Source organism: Sapajus apella, unplaced genomic scaffold, assembly GCF_009761245.1.
Source record: "Sapajus apella isolate SASKATOON/1434 unplaced genomic scaffold, GSC_monkey_1.0 scaffold14, whole genome shotgun sequence".
NCBI lineage: Eukaryota > Metazoa > Chordata > Mammalia > Primates > Cebidae > Sapajus > Sapajus apella.
Window position 1 is genome coordinate 28,560,930 of NW_022436954.1, and position 21,843 is coordinate 28,582,772.

At 38.9% G+C, this 21,843-nt stretch overlaps 1 protein-coding gene across 3 annotated transcripts in view; it reads right to left on the minus strand.

Annotated features, from left to right (window-relative positions):
• Positions 1-21,843, minus strand: part of CAPRIN1 (cell cycle associated protein 1) — a 51,714-nt gene that overhangs the window by 6,752 nt on the left and 23,119 nt on the right. For all 3 annotated transcript variants that reach the window (XM_032283611.1, XM_032283608.1, XM_032283610.1), the window contains 11 exons: positions 20,614-20,852; positions 20,443-20,525; positions 16,758-16,895; positions 13,434-13,486; positions 13,269-13,355; positions 10,074-10,229; positions 9,875-9,983; positions 7,489-7,550; positions 6,672-6,782; positions 6,283-6,432; positions 4,595-4,745 (listed from right to left, as the gene is read on the minus strand). In XM_032283611.1, coding sequence (XP_032139502.1) covers positions 4,595-4,745; positions 6,283-6,432; positions 6,672-6,782; positions 7,489-7,550; positions 9,875-9,983; positions 10,074-10,229; positions 13,269-13,355; positions 13,434-13,486; positions 16,758-16,895; positions 20,443-20,525; positions 20,614-20,852 — 1,339 coding nt within the window. The remainder of the gene's footprint in view (positions 1-4,594; positions 4,746-6,282; positions 6,433-6,671; positions 6,783-7,488; positions 7,551-9,874; positions 9,984-10,073; positions 10,230-13,268; positions 13,356-13,433; positions 13,487-16,757; positions 16,896-20,442; positions 20,526-20,613; positions 20,853-21,843) is intronic.

Consider the following 21,843-nt stretch of genomic DNA (forward strand, 5'->3'; position numbering starts at 1 on the left):
GGCATTTGCCACCTCGCCCTGCTAATTTTTGTATTTATTTTATAGAGGTAGGGCTCTATGTTGCCCAGGCTGGTCTCAAACTCCTGGTAGCAAGCAGGCCTCCCAAAGAGCTGGGATTACAGGCATGAGCCACCAAACCCAGCCTTCATTTTATCTTAAAATACCCAAATTCCTACTTAAATTTTGGTAAAGTATAAACTTATAGGCTATTTTAAAAAGCTAAAGATTCTTTTATCATGTTCCTGATTAGATACTAATTCAAATTAAAACAAAATTTCCAGAATGATGGGACATACTGAAATGATTTGTTCAACAACTATTCAGGCCAAGCACAGTAGTTCACACCTGTTGTAATCCCAGCACTTTGGAAGGCCAAGACGGGTAGATCACCTGAGGCCAGGAATTCAAGACCAGTCTGCTCAATGTAGCAAAACCCTGTCTCTACTAATAACATAAAAATATAGCCAGGCATGGTAGTGTACACCTATAATCCCAGCTACTTGGGAGACTGAGGCAGGAGAATCACTTGAACCGGGGAGGCAGAGAGAGGTTGCAGTGAGGTGAGATCGCGCCATTGCACTCCAGCCTAAGCACCAAGAGCAAAACTCCATCTCAAAAACAGACAGACAAACAAAGGCCAGGAATGGTGGCTCATGCCTGTCAGTACTTTGGGAGGCCGAGGTGAGTGGATCATCTACAGTCAGGAGTTTGAGACCAACCTGACCAACATGGAGAAACCCCGTTTCTACTAAAAATACAAAATTAGCCAGGCGTAGTGGTGCATGCCTGTAATCCCAGCTACTCGAGAGACTGAGGCAAGAGAATTGCTTGAACCTGGGAGGCGGAAGCTGTGGTGAGCCAAGATCGCGCCATTGTACTCCAGCCTGGGAAACAAGAGCAAAACTCTTGTCTCAAAAACAAAAAAACAAAAATCAGAGGGCCTACAACATGCCAGACACTGTCCTAGACACAAGGGATACCTTACCAACACATAGTTCACCTTACCAACACATAGATCTTGCCTAAATTGAAGCTTTATTCTAATGGAAGATAATAAATGAATAAAGTATACATACAAAGTAAAAACAAAATAGGATAAAAATGAGGCACCAAATGAGTGAGCTATATTTGAAAAAGTGATGAATAGAGGCGATATTTAAGCACAAACTTGCAAGAAGTCAAGAAGCAAGCAATACAAGAGACATAAATTTAAAAGATCTATTATATGACATGATGGCTCTGGTCAATAACAATGTATTATAGTACTCTTGAAAATAGAGTAGATTTTTAAGAGTTCACACCACACACACACACAAAAAAAAGGCAAGTATGTAATGTAATGCAAATGTTGATTAGGCTGGCTTAGCCATTCCACAATGTATACGTATTATTTCATCATGAACTCCTGGCCTGAAGCAATCCTCCCACCCCAACCTCAAATGTAGCTGGGATTACAGGTACGAGCCATTAAGCCTGGCCACAATGTATACACATTTTCAACACAGCATGCTGTATGTGATTAAAAGATATCTATATATATTTATAGTTTCTATTTCTCCATTAAAAATAAATGAACTTAAGAAGAAAAAAAAAACAGAAAAAGCAATCCATATACTTATCAGTGGGATAAAGTTTTGCCAAGAAGGAAAGTATCAAGGCCCTGAGAATAAGGAGAACTTGCTGCATACCTGACTGGTGTGAGTATAAGGAAGAAAATGCATATAGTATATGCATATAGAACAAGATAAAGGCTGGGGCCAGATCATATAGGATTTTGTAAACCAAAGTAAGAACTTTGGATTCCTTTTCTAAATGCATTGGGAAGCCACTAGAAGATTTGCAAATAGGAGAGACATCTGACTTTGTATTTTAAAAGGATCACTCTAGGCTGGCTGCAGTGGCTCACACCTGTAATCCCAGCACTTTGGGAGGCTGAAGCAGGCGAATCACCTGAGGTCAGGAATTCAAGACCACAACGGCCAACATGATGAAACTCCGTCTCTACTAAAATTACAAAAATTAGTTGGGCATGGTGGCGAGTGCCTGTAATCCTAGCTACTCGGGAGGCTGAGACAGGAGAACCCTTGATTCTCCTGAGACAAGAGAATTGCTTGAACCCAGGAGGTGGAGGTTGCAGTGAACCGAGACCGTGCCCTTGCACTCCAACCTGGGCACAAGAGGGAAACTGACTCAAAAAAAAAAAAAAAAAAATCACTCTGGCTACTGTGTTGAGAACAGAGTGGGCTAAAAGAGTCAAGAGTCAAGTTAGGAGACAACTGCAATATTCCAGATAGGAGGTCATGGCTACCTAAAATTATAGTAGCGGTATGAACGTGTTTTAAAAAGCAAGGTATATGGGCTGATTTTATGTTTTTATTGAAAATATCATATTATTATTTATAATTAATGTATATTTTGAAATGGTAACAGAAGGTTATCTAGCTCAAGGGCCTCACAATCAGGAAAGTCAAGCAGGATGCAAGGGCAAGACAGTTTCAAATAAATGGGTACAAGGGCAAAAGTAACCAAGTCAAATGACTGATTACTTTTAATTTCACCACACCATCTGAAAAAAAAAAACACAAAAAAAAATCAGCACAATGTCCAAAGGTTCCAAATATACCTTCTCCACAACCAACTTATGAGTATATGGCAGTGAAGGAGTTTTAAAACACATGGCAGGCCAGGTATGGTGGCTCACACCTGTAATCCCAGCACTACGGTAGGCTGAGACAGGCAGAACACTTGAGGCCAGACCAGGAGTTTCAGACGACCCTGGACAATATGGTGAAACACAAAAAAACAACGAATTAGCCAGGCGTGGTGGCACATGCCTGAAGGTCCAGCTACTTGGGAGACTGAGGTAGGATGATCCCTTGAACCCAGAGGCAGAGGTTACAGTGAGCCGTGATCACGCCACTAGTTTTTATCATTGAGAAGCTGAGCATAATATAACTGACAATTTCTATAATTTCTATCAGAGCATGGAAGACTCAAGCTTCATACTAGTGATACTGAATGCTACGGGGTATGTAAGAATTTACTATTTAAAAATCTATAATGCTGATCCAAGTTTACCAATAAATTGAATAATTAGAAAATTTTACAACTTTTTAAAATCAGGCTGACTAAAGTATTAACTCCTCTGATTTTAGCAGAAATTGCTAGTTTGTTGTGGGATTCCAATTAAATTCCAAATAATTAAACCAAAGACCTCAATAAGACATTAAAAGACCTAAGAAGACTTAAAGAATCTGGCTGGGAATGGTGGCTCATGCCTATAATCCCAACGTGTTGAAAGGTAGAGATGGGAGGACTACTTGAGGCTCCGAGTTTGATAAAAGCCTGTAGTCCCAGCTACTTGTGGGCGCGAGACGGGAAGATCACTTGAGCCCTGGAGTTAGAGGTTACAGTACACGATTATACCACTGTACTCCAGCCTGGGAGACAGACAGAGACCCCGTTTCTTAAAAATAAAAACAATCTAAAGAATCTCTATCGGGCTACACAACAAGGTAGTTCATGCCCATAATCCCACCACTCTGGGAGACAAAGGCAGTAAGTTCGCTTGAGGCCAGGAGTTGGAGACCAGCCTGGCAGCACAGTGAGCTCCTGGAGACCATGTCTCTACAAAAAAACACAAATGTCAGGGAGGTGGTGAGCACCTGTAGTCCCAACTACTTAGGAGGCTGAGGAAGGAGGATCCCGGAGTCCAGGAGTCTGAGGCTGCAGTGAGTTATGCTGGCATCACTGCATTCCAGCCTGGGCAACAAAGTAAGAACCTGTCTCAAATAAATAAAAGTGTCTCTACCTACATTACTATTGTGCCAGGTATGGTAACTAGCCAAATTATGACCTTATTTGACAAAATAGATTATATTTCAACCCAGTCCACGAAATGCAGCCACCATGAGTTTTTTAACTTTGTCTAACTGACTTAAATGCCAAATATCATGTTAGAAGCCTTCAATCAATTAACAATTGAAAGTATGGTTTATCACCAGATGCAATGGCTCACGCCTTTAATTCCAGCACTTCAGAAGGCTGAGGTGGGCAGACCACATGACCTCAGGAGTTCAAGACAAGCCTGGGCAACATGGTGAAACCCCAACTCTACCAAAAATACAAAAAATTCGCTGGGCGTGGTGGCACATGCATGTATTCCCAAGCTATTCAGGAGGCTGAGGTAGGGAGGATTGCTTGTGCCCAGGAGGCAGAGGTTGCAGTGAGCCGATATCACAGCACCGCACTCCAGCCTGGGTGACAGAGTGAGATCCCATCTCAAGAAAAAAAGTGTAGTTTATGGTAATTCAAGCAACGAATTTAATTCTATATAAATTACACAATGCAACAGAGATATTATGAAAGTTCAGTGACAAAAGGAAATGGGTATAAAGCCTCCCAAAATTGCATATAATTCACATATACAAGTACAGACTCAATTTAACTCATGATCTGCAATGAAAAATTCCTATGGTCTACTACTAAAACAGAAACTCTTGAACACCACCACTCTGAAGTCTACACTGTCCTAACACTGTCAATAACTGTGCTGGAAAGCAAGGAGCCAACGAGGTGACACTGGATTTCGTACCTGTTTGAAGCTGTTCTTGCTGAAGCTCTGTTTGTTCTACTTGGTGAGGCTGACTAGAAAAGCTCTGGTTATAACTGGCCTGGTACTGATTTTGCTGTTTTAAAGTTTCTGGTTCATTAACAGGAGGAACTGGGGCATTCATATTGAACACCTGTTAGTAAATAAAGTAAATGATTAGTTCATCCTTTTATTCTCTGCTTTTAACATGGCCAAACTCAATGGTGGTTTTACCTCAGACATAAACAGACATCACAGAAGTCTCAAACACAAAAACATCACACACACACACACACACACACACACACACACAAAAACCCTTCAAGTGCTTCAATGTGGAAAAAGACATATATACCATATAGCACTTAAAGGGGAGTATAATAAGATGCTGTGAAATGGAAGTAGAGAATTAAAAAAAAAAAAAAAAAAAAAAAAAAAGGACATGAAATCAGCAGCCTTGGAAATGCTTTTACATATATGAGAAATCTTTAAAATATAAACTCTGGCCGGGCACAGTGGCTCACACCAGTAATCCTGGCACTTTGGGAGGCTGAGGCAGGCAGATCATCTGAGGCCAAAAGTTCAAGACCGGCCTGGCCAACATGGTGAAAACCCGTCTCTACTAAAAATACAACTGTAGTGAGCCGAGATCATGCCATTACACTCCAGGCCTGGGTGACAGAGCAAGACTCTGTCTCAATCAATCAATCAATAAGACAAACTCCTGATGCAGTATCACTTATAGAAATTTATTCTGTGAACTTTAACTAGGTTAAATGTTTTTTCATTTTTATTGACATTTTAATCGAAGGTTAAATATTTTAGTATTTAATCGTAGGAACTTTCCTCTGAGCACTGATTTAGCTGTGCCCCACAGATTATTGTATTATTATTTTCTAGAAATTCTCTAAAGGTGCTTGCTGAAGAATCAGGGTAAAGCATAACATCTGAAATTTACTTCAAAATACTTCAGTAAAATAAAAGATTAAGCAAATAAGGCAACTATTAAATCTAGGTAATGATTTTGTGGATGTTATATTAGTCTATTTCTCTCAATGTTTAAAATTCTGTTAATCAAATCAAAAGGGTAAAACTACAAAATAAGATGATGCAATTCATCACTCATAAGGCTAAAATTTATCTCTAGAATATCAGTTAATATCAGTAAATCTCTGGAATAATCAGTTTATGTTCAATTAAATATATCCTACAATTATGAAAGACGCAGACTCAAGTACAACTAAATGAAGACCTTTGATGAAACTCCATCAATGTGCAAAATGGAATGAGCTAAGAGAATAAAATTTTTTTAAAAAAGGAGATCGGGTGCAGTGGCTCACACCTGTAATGCAAGTACTTTGGGAGGCCAAGGTGGGCAGATCACCTGGTCAGTTCAAGACTAGCCTGGCCAACATGGCAAAACCCCGTCTCTACTAAAAATAGAAAAATTAGACAGGCATGGTAGCATATGCCTGTAGTCCCAGCTACTCCGAAGGCTGAGACAGGAGAATGGCTTGAACCCGGGAGGTGGAGGTTGCAGTGAGCCGAGATCGCGCCACTGCACTTCAGCCTGGCGACAGAGCAAGACTCCATCTCAAAAAAAAAAAAAAAGAAAGAAAGAAAGAAAAAATTGAAAATCTAGCATGATTTACATTATACACTAGGCACTTAATATTAGTTAATTTGCTTACCGTTTGCATGGATTGGAATGGAGCTGCATTTACATTGATTCCACTGCTATGTAAAGGTTTGCTTGTCCCAGCCTGAAATACTTGAGGCTGAGAAGCAGCAGGAAGGGATGATGATGCTGTAGTCTGGTCTGTATTTAAAGAGATTGTTGCCTAAACACAAAGTGAATAGATGCACTTTAGTGGTAAACTAAACTTAGCCAAACATAAAGTGAATAGACGTACTAAAGTGGTAAATTAATCTCGAACTTATGTATATTAACAAACTCAAGAATTTCATGAAAGCAAAGTAGGTCCAACAAGAAGAATCACTATATTAATGGTAATGCACCTCTGTCCAATTCATGAGTAAGTGCCTCATCAAATGTATGCAGCCTGGTAACAGAACTTGCCTGAATCTGATCGATTGGTTCCTTCTGTGGTCGTTGCTCTGTAGCATGAGAAGGCTGGTACAAGGGTTGAGATGCTGTATACCCCTCACTTGTGGATGACACCAAAGGAACCTAGACATAAGTAAAGAAATCAAAGCTTCTTTCTGCTTACAAAATTGACTGTTAAAAACAAGCTACCTCTAAGACACATGGCGCTAAGAAATAGATACAACTGCTAAAGAAGGCAGAAATACTACCATTTCTCTTTAAATTTGTGTAATATAAAACGTAAAAATTGCAAAAAGCATACTTTTGAAGCTCAACATTAAACAAACCCAAGTCTAATTATAAAAGCCCTCCGTAAGTACTTCTAAGATGGCAAAATCTGCACAAAATTTTAGAATTATGTCTAAACCATGTCTTCTGGAAATCTCCGTTCTAAATTAAAAAAAGCTTTTCATTAAAATAAATTATTTAAAATGCAAGACATAAGAAAAATTTAAAAAGTCATCAAAAGAAAAATAAACCTAAATATGGAAATAAAGGCTGACAGCTATCCACTACAATGAATTTGTTGAATTCCAACAGAACACTTGGACACTGATGAAATTCATACCTTTCTGTCATAAGCTAAGAAAGTAACCAAGGAACTAATTAAAACAAAAGTGAAAAAATATTTTAAAATTATATTTTAAAAACAGAGACGGTGTCTCGCTACATTGCCCACGCTGGTCTTGAATTCTTGACCTCAAGTGATCCTCCCATCTCAGCATCCTAAAGTGCTAGGATTATAGGCATGAGCTAATTCACCTGACCCTGAAAAAATAGCTACTCTTACCTGTGTGGCTTCTGGTTGTACAGGAACTTGAGTAGGCTGAGCAAGTCTAGATTCAGAATGAACTGCAAAGGTGACCAAAAAATTTGTCATATAAGATTAAATTTTTAGAAAAGCGTCTTTTAAATACTTTTTATTTCACCATTAAAGGCAATTTTTTTTTTTTTTTTTTTTTTTTTGAGACAGGGTCTCGCTCTGTCACCAAGGCTGGAGTGCAGTGGCGTGATCTTGGCTCACTGCAACCTCTGCCTCCCGGGCTCAAGTGATCCTGCCAACTCAGCCTTCCAAGTAGATGGGACTACAGGTGTATGTGCCACCACAGTCAGACAATTTTTGTATTTTTAGTACAGACAGGGTTTCGTCATGTTGCCCAGGTTGGTCTCAAACTCCTAGATTCAAGTAATCTGCCCATCTCAGTCTCCCAAAGTGCTGGGATTACAGGGATGAACCACCATGCCTGGTAATTAAAGGTAAATTTCTATAGTCAAACCACGAATAAACTTTTTAGCAATCATGAAATTGGGAAATGCAGATATAATTTTAGCTTTCAAGTGAGCATCTCTTTTACTAGCAGTGATTACTATTTAACAGTTTACTTTCACGATTGTTCTCTTTTTTCTAAGAGTAAAGTGTTAACGAGAATGCACTAACAAATAATCAGTACCATGAGAAAAACATTTAAAGCTGTAATAACAAAGTAGCATTATTCATACTCCAGACCTCAGATACACAGTATTCCGTTTTCATCTTTTCTTTCTTCTGAAACAGGGTCTCACTGTGTTGCCCAGGCTGGAGTTCAGTGGTGCCATCATAGCTAGCTGCAGCCTTAAACTCAGGGCTCAAACAATCCTCCCACCTTGGCTCACTCAGTAGCTAGGACTACAGGTGCAGGCCACCCTGCCAAGCTAAATTTTCTGTTTTGCTAATTTTTAAATTTTTTGCAGAGGCGAGGTCTCACTATGTTGCCCACACTGGTATCAAAACTCCTGGACTCAAGTAATCTTTCCCCACTTGGCTTCCCAAAGCACTGAGATTACAGGCGTGAGCTACCTGGCTCAACATATCTTAACATTACCAATTTTCAATTAATTTCAAATGTTTCTATAGAAAAAGGAAATTTAAGATATATTCTTTTTGAGAGCCTATATTCAACTCAGCATGCATCTTCTTGACAATTCCCATCACTCTCCCACCTCCCTTCCCAACAATGATTAAACAGATAATCAAAATTACAGAATCTTTGGTTAGTCATTTAGAAAGCACCCATTTCACTGGACAGTCTAATGGACTTAGCATTATGTAAATACCTAAATAGCCTTACAGGTCACATCAGTGCTATGTGTACTGATTTTCACACGATTTACCAGCTGAGAAAATGACATAATCTCTTCCTTTAGTAGGGCTCAGAAAATGAACACTAAAAACCATGAGGGCTTTCTTATAGGCTTCACCTTTGATTTGTTTCCTAACTCTTGGTAGAAATGTGAGATACAAGCTCCCTTTACTTCAGAAAAATCCTAACTACCTTACACCAAATAATTGTCATTAAACACACTTTTACTCAGCAACATCTTTTATGATATTTAAGATCATGCAACATTAAATAGGTTATTTTATTTAGTTCCACTTTTGTTCCACTAACATTGATGTGTTCTGGGAAAAAAAACCAAGATGACTCACAATCGCTAATAGTCCTGGAAGGAAGGTCCACTTAACCCAATGGAAGACACCAATTTTATTTAGTGCTACTACTTCAAATAATGGTTAAGTCCAAAAAGAGGCTGAAACTGTCTCGCAGTTTTCTCTCATCCCTTTGCCTCTTACATATTCCCTTACCCACTTCACTGCTGTGTATTATTTTTTAACGTAATAAAATCTAGAAATTCTCCCAGAATTCTGTAAGCATTCAAAGAAAGATACCTCTATTATTTTTACTCCTAGATTAATTTTGAAATTTTAAAAGCCAAGCAAAATTTCACTTGTTAAAGTTGCAAAAACAGGCAAAACTGGTCTATTACAGTCAGAGGTAATTGACTGAGGTTATCATTCAGGGCGAGGATAACTAGTGACTGAGAGGGAACGCAACATAGGTTTCTGGGGTACTGGTAATGTTTCATTTCTTAATCTAGGTGCAGGTGTTTTCAGTTTATGAGAACTCATTAAACTTGCATGTATATTTCTATGTCTACATACCAATAAAAAGTTTAAAAATAAACAATTACAAGGTTCCATTTTAAATTCAAATTATAGGAACAATAAGTTTTTTTAATCAAATTAAAAGGATCAAAATTTAATAGTCATTAAAATAAAATTAATTTTCACAAACTTTATAAAACCTGAAAGTACTGGCCTTATACTTCTCTCTCACATAAAAATGTACCCTACTAACCTGGAGGGCAAACCAGCTGGGGCATGTCCATGTTTTGTGCTGGATTCATAGGCTGTGCAGATACAATGGCAGGATCAAGTGTCTGGTTTTCAAAATCCAGCATTGAATCCTACAGGTTAAGTTAGGATAGAATAGAATAAAGTCAAATAATATAAACACTTAAACTTTCTGATACAGTGTTTGACTAAAATGAACATACCTGTATGAAATTATAGGGACCCTGCATCTGTGCCATAAGGTCTTGTACTCGCTGTCTTCTCACAAGGGGATCTGCTTGAGCCACTGGAGTCAAAGAGTGGGGCTCTGGTACTGAAGGGGATGCAGCCTGAGGTTGCTGCTGGAGTGAATTTACCACCTAAGTTAGGAAAAAAGGTTGAGAAGGAATAGGAGAGCAAAAAAGTTCCACTCATTACCATCATGATGGGTCCCCAAACTATATATACTATCCATACTATAAACAGAACAGGCTTTAATGTAGTTACCCAAATGTATGTACATTTATGCCAAATTTAACATTCTGTAAAATGTCATCACTTCTACACTGTTTCAGTTCCACAGGATCACTATGTACATTTCAGATTTATTTATCTATTTTTTTATTGTTTTTCGTTTTGAGGCAGTCTCACTCAGTCAGCCAGGCTGAAGCGCAGTGGCAAGGTCTTGGCTCGCTGCAACCTCAGTCTCCCAGATTCAAGCAATTCTCCTGCCTCAGCCTCCTGAGTAGCTGGGATTACAGTCACCTGTCAGAATGCCCAGCTAATTTTTGTATTTTTAGTAGAGACAGGGTTTCACCATGTTGCCAGGCTGGTCTTGAACTCCTGACCTCATGATCCACCCGCCTCAGCCTCCCAAAGCGCTGGGAATACAGGCATAAGACACCTCACTCAGCCTCAGATTTTATAAGCTACTTTCGAAGGAAGATTACCTGTGTGTGTTTACGTCTTAAAATAATGTATTTTTCTTAAAACTGCTATGTCTTCTATAGTAACTGAATTTATATATCTATGTCAAATATATCTGCCTCAGAACCTGGTACACAGCACTCAAGAAATGTTAGCTATTATTATCATCGTTCCATTTTCTCAGCCAACACCCCAGGATCAAGCTTTACCACCTCATCTAAACTGCTACAGAAGCCAAAGCTCAATTCTAGTAGTCTTTACCCAGCTCTAATAATTCCTCTGGTTATTGTTCTTATTCCCTGCTCTGCAAGGAAATCCTCACTAACTTTTATTACATCAAATTTATATTATTCTGTCTGGATTTAAAACTGGACACGTCATAACGGTTGAAACTAGGCAAAATCAGTTATTTCCTTTATAAACAACAAAGATAAAAATTGTTACCAAAGCAAAACCAAGAACTGTGTAGTACCAACTTCAAGATGTTCCAAAAATTTGTGCAATCTCATGTGGATAGCCTTTAGAAAGGCCTACCTACCAGATACTAAGAACAAACCACGCTGGCACAATGGTAAGTAGTATGCTCTTTTCAAAATGCAAAAAATACTACACTACAAAACACAATATACATGGCTTCCCAACTTTTTCCTACTATGTCAATGATAATCTTTCACTCTAATGTTCAATAAAACAAATACACTAATAGCTTAGTTTTACTTCTACATCCACGCTAATTCACCTCAATTACCTGGTTCCCCTAAAACCATATATCCCATCTACTCAGTCAAGGCTCAATGGGTTTGTACACCTCACATAGGCAGCTGACACTTGAACAACATGGGTTTGAACTGCACAGGTTCACTTATCCACATATTTTTTTTCAACCAGTACTCTTGGGATATGAAACACCTGTATATACGTGGGTCCTGCATATACATGGCACAACTTGAGTATGAGCAGATTTCGGTGTGTGTGTGGGTGTCCTAGAACCAATGCCCCTCGTATACCAAGGAACAACTGTAAATCACCACTCTACTAATCTTTTTGATTGATTTCTCTTCTAACCCTCCTGTAACATTTCTGAACTGCACTTTTTAATTAAGTAAATATACACTATTTTGTTGGGACTTTGTAGGGCAGTATTTTCATCCAAAGTGCCTTTCTGGGGTAATTACCTAATTCTTTATCTACCAACGGAAGATTTTGGTGCTCCAATAGAGGGATGAAGCTGCTGGCACAATTATAGCATCTTTGGGCCAGGTACAGTGGTTCACGCCTGCAATCCCAGCACTTTGGAAGGCTAAAGCAGGCAGATCACTTGAAGTCAGGAGTTCAAGACCAGCCTGGCCGGTGAAACCCCATCCCTACTGGGTAAGAGACAGACTGACTCAAAAATAAAAACAAACAAAAAAAATCTCTGGAATCTCTTTGGAGAATACGTTTTTTGTTGTTGTTGTTTTTACTTATTTTGAGACAGAGTCTCGCTCTGTCAGCCAGGCTGGAATACAGTGACATGATCTCAGCTTGCTACAACCTCTACCTCCCCAGTTCAAGCAATTCCCGAACCTCAGCCTCCCAAATAGCTGGAATTACAGGCATGCACCACCACACCCAGGTTTTTGTTAAATTGTTTCTAAAGTAGAGACAGGGTTTCACCATGTCAGCCAGGCTGGCCTTGAACTCCTGGCCTCATGTGATTGACCTGCCTCAGCCCCACAATGAGATTACAGGCATGAGCCACCATGTCCAGCCAGGAGAATGGTCTTGATAGAAGAATAACATACTAAAAAGAAAAGCATACTGCCCTCAGCTTAAAGCTGTTTTCCTGCACTTTGGAGGTGTCAAGACAGACATCTAAAAGAGGATCAAAAGGTAGGCCATGACCAATTGGTAAGGCTTACAAGTAATAAGGCATCACTGAGAACCTCAAGTACAAGTAACTTAAAGCTAACTCTTCCAATGATTAAGTTGTGACAATCAATAGGATGGTTCGGAGGCAGTCACAGAGCAGTAATATGAAGGGTATCACTGAACCAGACATAAGGGCCCGAAAAAAAGCATCATCTCAGTTGAGAGACAGCATTAGAAAACACTAGAGGAAGTCTACATACAGCCTGGTGACCAAACAGAATTAGGGTAAAGGAGGAGTACAAGATGATACCCCAACACACAGTTTATCACTGTGGGAGTCCAGATTTTTACAGAGCAACCTGATTTCAGAAAGAGACAAATTATGGTAACAGATAGATTAATCCGCAGGTAACTTTGCCTAAAATAAAATTTTTAAAACTGGTTCAGCAAAGCAGTGATCCTATTAAACATCTACAGGGATAAACATTCTTTTTTTTTTAAGTAACAGTCTAATGTAATGAGTTTGTTACTATAATAAATGTACTAATGATGCAAAAAACAATCTTAATTTGTTCTCAGTAAAGATAAAAATTACTAAATGAAGACAAAGACAACAACCTTGCAATACAGAGAACTCTTACCTCAACTGTTTCAACTGTCCACTCATCTACCTGCTCCTTTTCACCACTGGTGAACTGTGTTTCTGCCATGAATTGTCTATTTACATACTGCAAAGCAAAGCAAATATTTGAGAAATTTGTGTGAAAGGCAGCAAAGTAAAGGCAGCCATTAAATTAAAATCATACCTCTGTTGATTCAACTTCATTTTGCTCAGTGTACTCTTCTGCTGGCTCAGGTTCTAAGAGGTTAAAAAAAAAAATGGTGCACAACAAAGGATTTTTAGTTAAGTAATACTACTCTGTGTTAATACCGGTAGATACACGTCATTATACATTTGTCCAAACCTATAGAATTGTAACACTAAGCGTAAACCCAGATGTAAAATATGGACTTCAGGGGATAATGATGTGTCAGTGTAGGTTTATCAACTGTTAACAAATGTACCACTCTGGTGAGTGATGCTGATAACGAGGGAAGCTGTGCATCTGTGAGGATAGAACGTAAATGGGAAATCTCTATACCTTCCGTTCAGTTTTGCTGTGAACCTAGAATTGCTCTAAAAAATAAAATCAGCCGGGCACAATGTCTCACACCTGTATTCCAAGCACTTTGGGAGGCTGAGGAGGGTGGATCACTTGAGATCAGGAGTTCAAGACCACCCTGGTGAAACCCGGTCTCTATTAAAAATACAAAAAATTAGGCCAGGCACAGTGGCTCATGCCTGTAATCCCAACACTTTGGGAGGCCAAGGCAGGCAGATCATTTGAGGTCAGGAGATGGAGACCAGACTGACCAACATGGCGAAATCCCATCTCTACTAAACATACAAAAATTAGCCAGGTGTAGTGGTGCATGCCTGAAATCCCAGCTATTCTGGATGCTGAGGCAGGAGAACTACTTGAACCCAGGAGATGGAGGATGCAGTGAGCCAGAGAATATTGCACTCCAGCCTGGGCAACAGAATGAAACTCCGTCTCAAAAAAAAAAAAAAAAATTAACCGGGTGTGGTGATAGATGCCTAAAATCCCAGCTACTCAGGAGGCTGAGGCAAGAGAATCGCTTGAACCCGGGAGGCAGAGGTTACAGTGAGCCAAGATCAGGCCATTGCACTCCAGCCTGGGAAACAAATGCAAAACTCCATCTCAAAAAATAAAAATAAAGTCTATTTTTAGAAACGATGCCATAAAGTATAAGAAATTATTTTTAAAGTTAAGAATTCAACTAGGCCGGGCGTCATGGCTCACGCCTGTAATCACAGCACTTTGGAAGGCCAAGGCAGGGGGATCACCTGAGGTCAGGAGATTGAGATCAGCCTAACCAACATGGTGAAACTGTGTCTCTACTAAAAAATAGAAAAATTAGCCAGACGTGGTGGTGTGAGCCTGTAATCCCAGCTACTCAGGACGCTGAGGCACGAGAATCAATTGAACCGGGGAGGCAGAGGTTGTAGCAAGCTGAGAGATCATGCCACTATACTCCAGCCTGGGCAACACAGAGTCAGTCCCCTATCCCCACCCCTTCCCAAAAAAATAAAAATAAAACAAAATAAAAAGTATTCAACTTAAGGCTGGGCATAGTGACTCACGCCTGTCATCTCAGGACCTCAGGAGGCCAATGCGGGTGTATCACTTGAGGTCAGGAGTTCAAGATGAGCCTGGCCAATATAGTGAAACCCTATCTCTACTAAAGATACAAAAATCAACTGGGTGTGCTGGCATGCACCTGTGATCCCAGCTACTCGAAAGACCAAGGCAACTGAATCACTTGACCCTGGAAGGTGGAAATTGCAGTGAGTCAAGATCATGCCACTGCACTCCAGCCTTCGTAACAGAGCTAGACTCTGCCTCCAATGCTCCACCAAAAAAAAAAAAAAAAATTCAACTTAAATTCCAAATAAGTAGGCTGGCACAGTGGCTCACGCCTGTAATCCCAGCACTTTGGGAGGCTGAGGCGGGCAGATCACCTGTGGTCAGGAGTTCGAGACTAGCCTGACCAACACGGTGAAACCCTGTCGCTACTAAAAATACAAAATTAGCTGGGAGGGGTGGCATGGTGGCACATGCCTGTAATCTCAGCTACTTGGGAGGCTGAGGCAGGAGAATTGCTTGAACCTGGGAGGCAGAGGTTACAATGAGCCAAGATAGCACCCTTGCACTCCAGCCTGGGCAACAAATCTCAAAAAAAAAAAAAATTGCAAATAACTAAATAGTTCACCATCACATAATCTAAACTTATTTACAAAGTTAATTAACAGTATTTTATATATATATATATCATAAAAACATATTTAGAAAGTTTTCTTTACCATTTATTCCAGAATTACTTAAGTTCAATGATAGCTATTTCAGATAATGTATAATGCAAATAAAGAGCTACTATATTAAAATCACTCTCTAGTCTCATAAGTAATAGGATAAAGCAGCATACAGATTAACAATCTTACTTAGTAAAGTGTAAGAGGAGAGAAAAAGATTGTCTTATGTTTATCTCCAACTATTAATTCCACCAATATGCAATCTTCCCTTCTAGTTTCCACCTACTAGTTACCAGTTACTAAGTGCTTACCATGTGCCAGGCACTGTATACACACTTGACTTATTTTCTAAATGGGGAACCTGAGGTATAAGAGTTTTACTAACTTGCCCAAAGTTACAGAGCTAGTAAGTATTGAGGCCAAGATTTAAATCCAGGCACCCTGATTCTAAAACCCATGCTTTCATAACCATTGCAAAATTTATACTCCAATGTTTCCTTGTATTCAGAATTTTACTCATCAACTTAAGAGTTATCATAAAAATATTCAGTTAAGTGTCTAGCTATATAATTAATTTTACAATTAACTGGAAAAGACTCCTTGCCTTGGAGGAATTTATAGTTCAAGATCATCGAGTTATAATGTCCCCATGATTAAAACAAAACAAAACAAACTCATACTATTAATCCAATGCACTGGCATGGTAAATAGCAAATCTGAGCATTTCATACAAAAACCTATTTGAAAATCCTTGTAACAGTAGGCCTCACCCATACTCCTGCAATACTACTGCAAAAGTACTATCAGTTTTTAATAGTGATCAAGACTAATAAGACAAATGACTGATAATGAATACTTCTGGGAATTACTCTTAATCTGTCTTAACATGTTGTCATGCTTAAAGTCTCTTTAAAAATAAAATCTAGTGAGTGGGGGGCTAGGGGAGGGATAGCAGGGGTAGGGGGATTGGGGAGGGATAGCATTAGGAGAAACACCAAATGTAGATAACAGGGTGATGGATGCAACAAACTTCAACCATGGCATGTGTATACCTATGTAACGAACCTTCAGTTCTGCACATGTATCACAGAACTTAAAGTATAATAAAGAAATTCTCAAAAATATAAATATATATATAATAAAATCTAGTGTACTGTACATATATGAAAACTAAGTAAGTGTATCGCTTAAACTTGTAGCAAAATCAAATAAAACGAGGACCCTAAACTAAAGTTCATATCCACCTAATACTCACCAGCTTCAGCTACCTGGTCTTCAACTGTAGGTGCTGAGGCTGCCTCTTCTTCCTCACACAACCCATTCTGGTGGTTGTGGGTGCTGTCAAAGTAGTTTGACTGAAAAACACGCTCGACAATTTCCTTTAGAACTTTATCTTTAAAAAGAACATGAATTATGTTAGACTTATCTGAGGATGGCTGGCTTAAAAAAGATTCAACATTCTACAAAATACTGTGGTTAAAAAACAGCTGTTACTAAAACACATATACACATAAAAAAATTAAATTTCACCAAGAACAGAAATGTATTACGCAATGATACGGAACAAGAAGAATGTAGTTATATTAAACTTTATGGCTTTTTTGTTTGTTTGAGATGCAGTCTTGCTGTGTCACCCAGGCTGGAGTGCAGTGGCATGATCTCAGCTCATTGCAACCATCACCTCCCAGATTCAAACAATTCTCATTCCTCAGTCTCCCAAGTAGCTGAGATTACAGGCGTGCACCACCATGTCCGGTCAGTTCTTGTATTTTTAGTAGACACAGGGTTTCACCATGTTGCCCAGGTTGGTCTTGAACTTCTGACCTCAGGTGATCTGCCCACCTTGGCTTCCCAAAGGGCTGGGATTACAGGTGTGAGCCACCGCTCCCAGCCTGAACTTTATGTATTTCAAGTAAATTAGATAGGGGGAAAAAGATATCATTTAACATTTACTCATTCAGTAAGTATTTATTCAGTGCCTAATCTACATTAGGCAATATGCTAGGCAATGGGAATACAAAAAGGTATGTAAAGACACAATATCTCCCCTCATTTACCTTATGGTCTAACAGAGATGATATCAAATACAAATACAAAAAACTTACATCTGTGAAAAGTACTACACAGAGTACAATGGATTGCACCCAATCAGAGTGAGGCCACAAAAGGCTCTCCTAGTAAGTGCTACAAGAGTTGAAATCTAGAAGAGTAGAGGGAAAGAGTGTTTCAAGGTAGAGGAAACAGCATTACGAAGTCCTATACAAAGGATATCAAATACAAGAAAAGGAAAGGAAGCCACTGTGGCTGAAATGAAGGGGATAAAGAAAAAGCACAGGGAAAGATGTAGCTGGAAAAACTGGTTAAGAGCGAGACCATGAATGTCCTTGAAGTTAAGGACAAACTTATGTAAAATATAACTGAGATGACGCCACTTAATATTTTAAAGAGGGAGAGGGGTGGACTCAGTTGAGCAACTGCATCAGACAAGAAAAAGGCATAAAAGCAAAGGAGAAAGAGAAGTAGACAGTCAAAAGATATTTAAAGACAAACAAAAATTATCAGAATTTGGTGTACCAGGATGTTAAGAGAAAGTGTAGGGTAGAGGGGGAGACGTATAAAATTATTATTTTCAATTTCCTGGACTTGTATATTATTAATAGATATCTAATAGGGCCACTTCCTTATAGGTCACTGTAAAGAAAAATAAAATTTCAAGGACCATATTATATCAAAGCATTACAAAATTAATCCTAATAAACTGCCAACAAGTCTTTCAATAATGAACACGTCACGTTTTCCTTATTTCACTTCAGAGATTCCTGACTCAAAACTGTTTTCAACAACTTATAGATACAAATCAAATGGACATCAAAACACTAATTTGGGTATATTACTACCTTTCCATTGTAAAGGTGTTACATTCCTAAGATGTGGCAACAAGATTGGATAGAAAATAACCCGAAAACAAGCTATAAGCTTAAAAGTTTTTATAGGGCTGGGCGCGGTGGCTCAAGCCTGTAATCCCAGCACTTTGGGAGGCCGAGGCGGGTGGATCACGAGACGAGGTCAAGAGATCGAGACCATCCTGGTCAACATGGTGAAACCCCGTCTCTACTAAAAATACAAAAAATTAGCTGGGCATGGTGGTGCGTGCCTGTAATCCCAGCTACTCAGGAGGCCGAGGCAGGAGAATTGCCTGAACCCAGGAGGCGGAGATCGCGCCATTGCACTCCAGCCTGGGTAACATGAGTGAAACTCCGTCTCAAAAAAAAAAAAAAGTTTTTATAATACCTTTGTTACTCTTCAACAATGCTCATGAAAATCTGATGAAGCTTGACCTAAAACTACCTTTTTAAGCTAACAAGCTTATATATATAGAACTTGCAGAACTAAAAACAAGAAGGTAAACACATATTTTACAAAGAAATATAGACCAGAGTAAAAGTCAACAAACCAAGAAAATTATTTCTTAAATGAAGAAAAGGCAGACAAGGACTGGCACCCATTTTCTTAAAGCAAATATACTCTTCTAAATTTTGCCAATTAAAGTTCATCCCGTTTTGCTGATTAAAGCTTATAATCCAATCTGATTTCTTTTCAACCAACAGCTAAAAAAGCATAAACACAGACACTTTCATTTTACATTCAAAAACTTATCTTCCTAATTTAACCTTATAAATGGCAAAGAATCTATTCTCTGATTTAACAAGTTAAAATGAAAAATTACTAGTTTACTGAAAGAATGAAACTTAAATGCCCCCTTTTTAAAAAATCAGTTCATAGCTGCATGTTTGAGAATAAGGAACTCACATAGAAAATGAGACCAAGTATCAGCATATTTTAAATATCAAAAAATATTAACATCCCCAAATTAGTAGATGTTTAAGACAAACTAAAGAAAGACTTGGCCAGCTGAGGTGGCTCACGCCTGTAATCCCAGCACTTTGGGAGGCCGAGCAAGTGGATCATGAGGTCAGGAGTTCAAGACCAGACTGGCCAACATAGTAAAACTCTGTCTCTACTGAAAAAATACAAAAATTAGCTGGGCATGGTGGCTCGCGCCTGTAATCCCAGATACTTGGGAGGCTGAGGTAGGAGAACTGCTTGAACTGGGCCCCGGAAGGCGGAGGTTGCCGTGCGAGATGACAGCAATGCACTCCAGCCTGGGTTATAGAGCAAGACTCCATCTCAAAAAATAAAAAATAAAAAAGACTAAGGCAATAACCATGAGTAGAATGTATGAGATGTGGTAATTGTTTCATAAACTTCAGGCATAAAACAAACAGTCCATCTAATACCAAAAGCTCCAGAAAGTCAATGTGATGTCAATCTGTCCACCTCAAACACAGTTTAGTTACATGCAAGACCATGTGAAGCTAGGACTATCATATTCACAGTTTTAGTTGTTTCTTGCCGGTGTTTTGATTTCCACATTACAGAGAAAACGCACAAATATACAAAATGGAAATAAATCAAAAAATAGTAGATGATGTTATGTATACACTTCCAAATTTTTTTCAGTATTAAATAGGAAAACTAGCTGGATGCAGTGGTTCACGCCTGTAAATCCCAGCACATTGGGAGGCTTGGTAGGCAAATCACTTGAGGTAAGGTGTTCGACATCAGCCTGGCCAACATGGCAAAACCCCTCTCTACTAAAAATACAAAAGTTAGCTAGACATGATGGTGCATGCCTATAATGCCAGCTACTCGAGAGGCTGAGGTGGGAGAATCACTTGAACCCAGGAGGCAGAGGTTGCAGTGAGCTGAGATTGTGCCACTGTACTCCAGCCTAGGCAACACAGTGAGACTCTGTCCCAAAAAAAAAAAAAAAAAAAAACAATTAGGAAAACTATTTTCTCCCAAGTGAACTATGAACATAGGAAAACCAATTGTTAAAGATTCTAAGTTATGAAATCAAAGTTATCAGTGATACTCACAGGTGGTTCCACATACAGATTTTTCCTTCCCTTCCAGCAGGTCCCACAGGTGAATGGAGGCATGTTCATACTGTTCATTCAACCTTTTAATAGTAAAAAGCTAATTAATAACCTTTCAGTTGTCAACTTAAAGCAATATTCAGAAGTTTCTATTATCAAATACCACTATACCTCAAGCTCATGTCCCGTTCAGGGTCTACTAACTTATAGAATTCATCCAACAATGACAATTCCTCTTCGGACAATATTGGCACTCCATTCAAACCTTGTTTCAGGTCAGTTCGCACTTCATCATCTCCCAGTTTGTCCAAAACATACTGTAGCTCAAGTACAGTTTTTAAACGTTTCTGTTCAGCTTCTTCTCTCATCAGCTGCTCCCGACGTGCTGTCTTCTTTATTGTTTTCTGAATCTGCAAAACAATATAAACATATGACACCAAAACTTAGTTCAATCCATTTCAGGTCCAGCTTAAATAAGACATGTTTTACTCAATGAGTGAGATATGACCCCAATACACAGAAGGATGATTCCTGACTTACAAATATAGTTTTAAACATAATCTATTTTAAGCAATTATTAAAAATTTGTAACAGCTCTTTCCCTAGAAGGTATTTTAACTACTAAAATGTTACTCATGAAACAACGTGTTTGGGGCCTGTTTCAAAATAATCTAGAGGGCAAAGGGAGACAGGAAATAAATGTAGATTTATGTGAAATACGACTGACCATGAGATGATAAATACAGAAGCTGGGTACAGGTAAAAACAGTTTCACTGTATTGTTTTCTTTAGTTAGATATATATGTCTGAAGTTTTTCATCATTAGTATAAAAAGTAAAAATTTTATGAATTTGGAAATTATAGAGAAATTTAAAGGCTTGGGCCAATTAAAAAAGAAACCCAACCACAGCAACAATAAAAATCTCACCCCAATCTAGCTCCTCTATGGACAAACGACCCAAAGTTCTAACTTTAGGTATCTACTCATGACTCACAAGGAAATGCCAAAACACCACAACTGCCCCTTTGCCCCACATAATCCACTGCCAGTCTCAGACATTCCGTCTTACTTAAAAGAGTACCTAGTTTGTTTTTATGAATAAGATGATGCTGGTGGAGAAAAACAGATAAAGCTAAGTATGAACGTATTTTTTTCCACATTCTTCTTTTCTTCCCTGGAAAGGCTGAAAGGAAGGCATCAGTCAAACTCTATTATTTCTCTCCCTCTCTCTCATATCTAATATCTAGTTGAGGACAGAGAAAACAGCCATGGCAGTGTTTTACTTTCCACTTGTTCCCTCTTTCTCAAGCCTCACTCAGATGAACCAAGACACAGAAAACCAAAAATGGGGAAGCAGACGTGGGAGGAATGATGAAGGCCACAATAACAAGACAAATCTG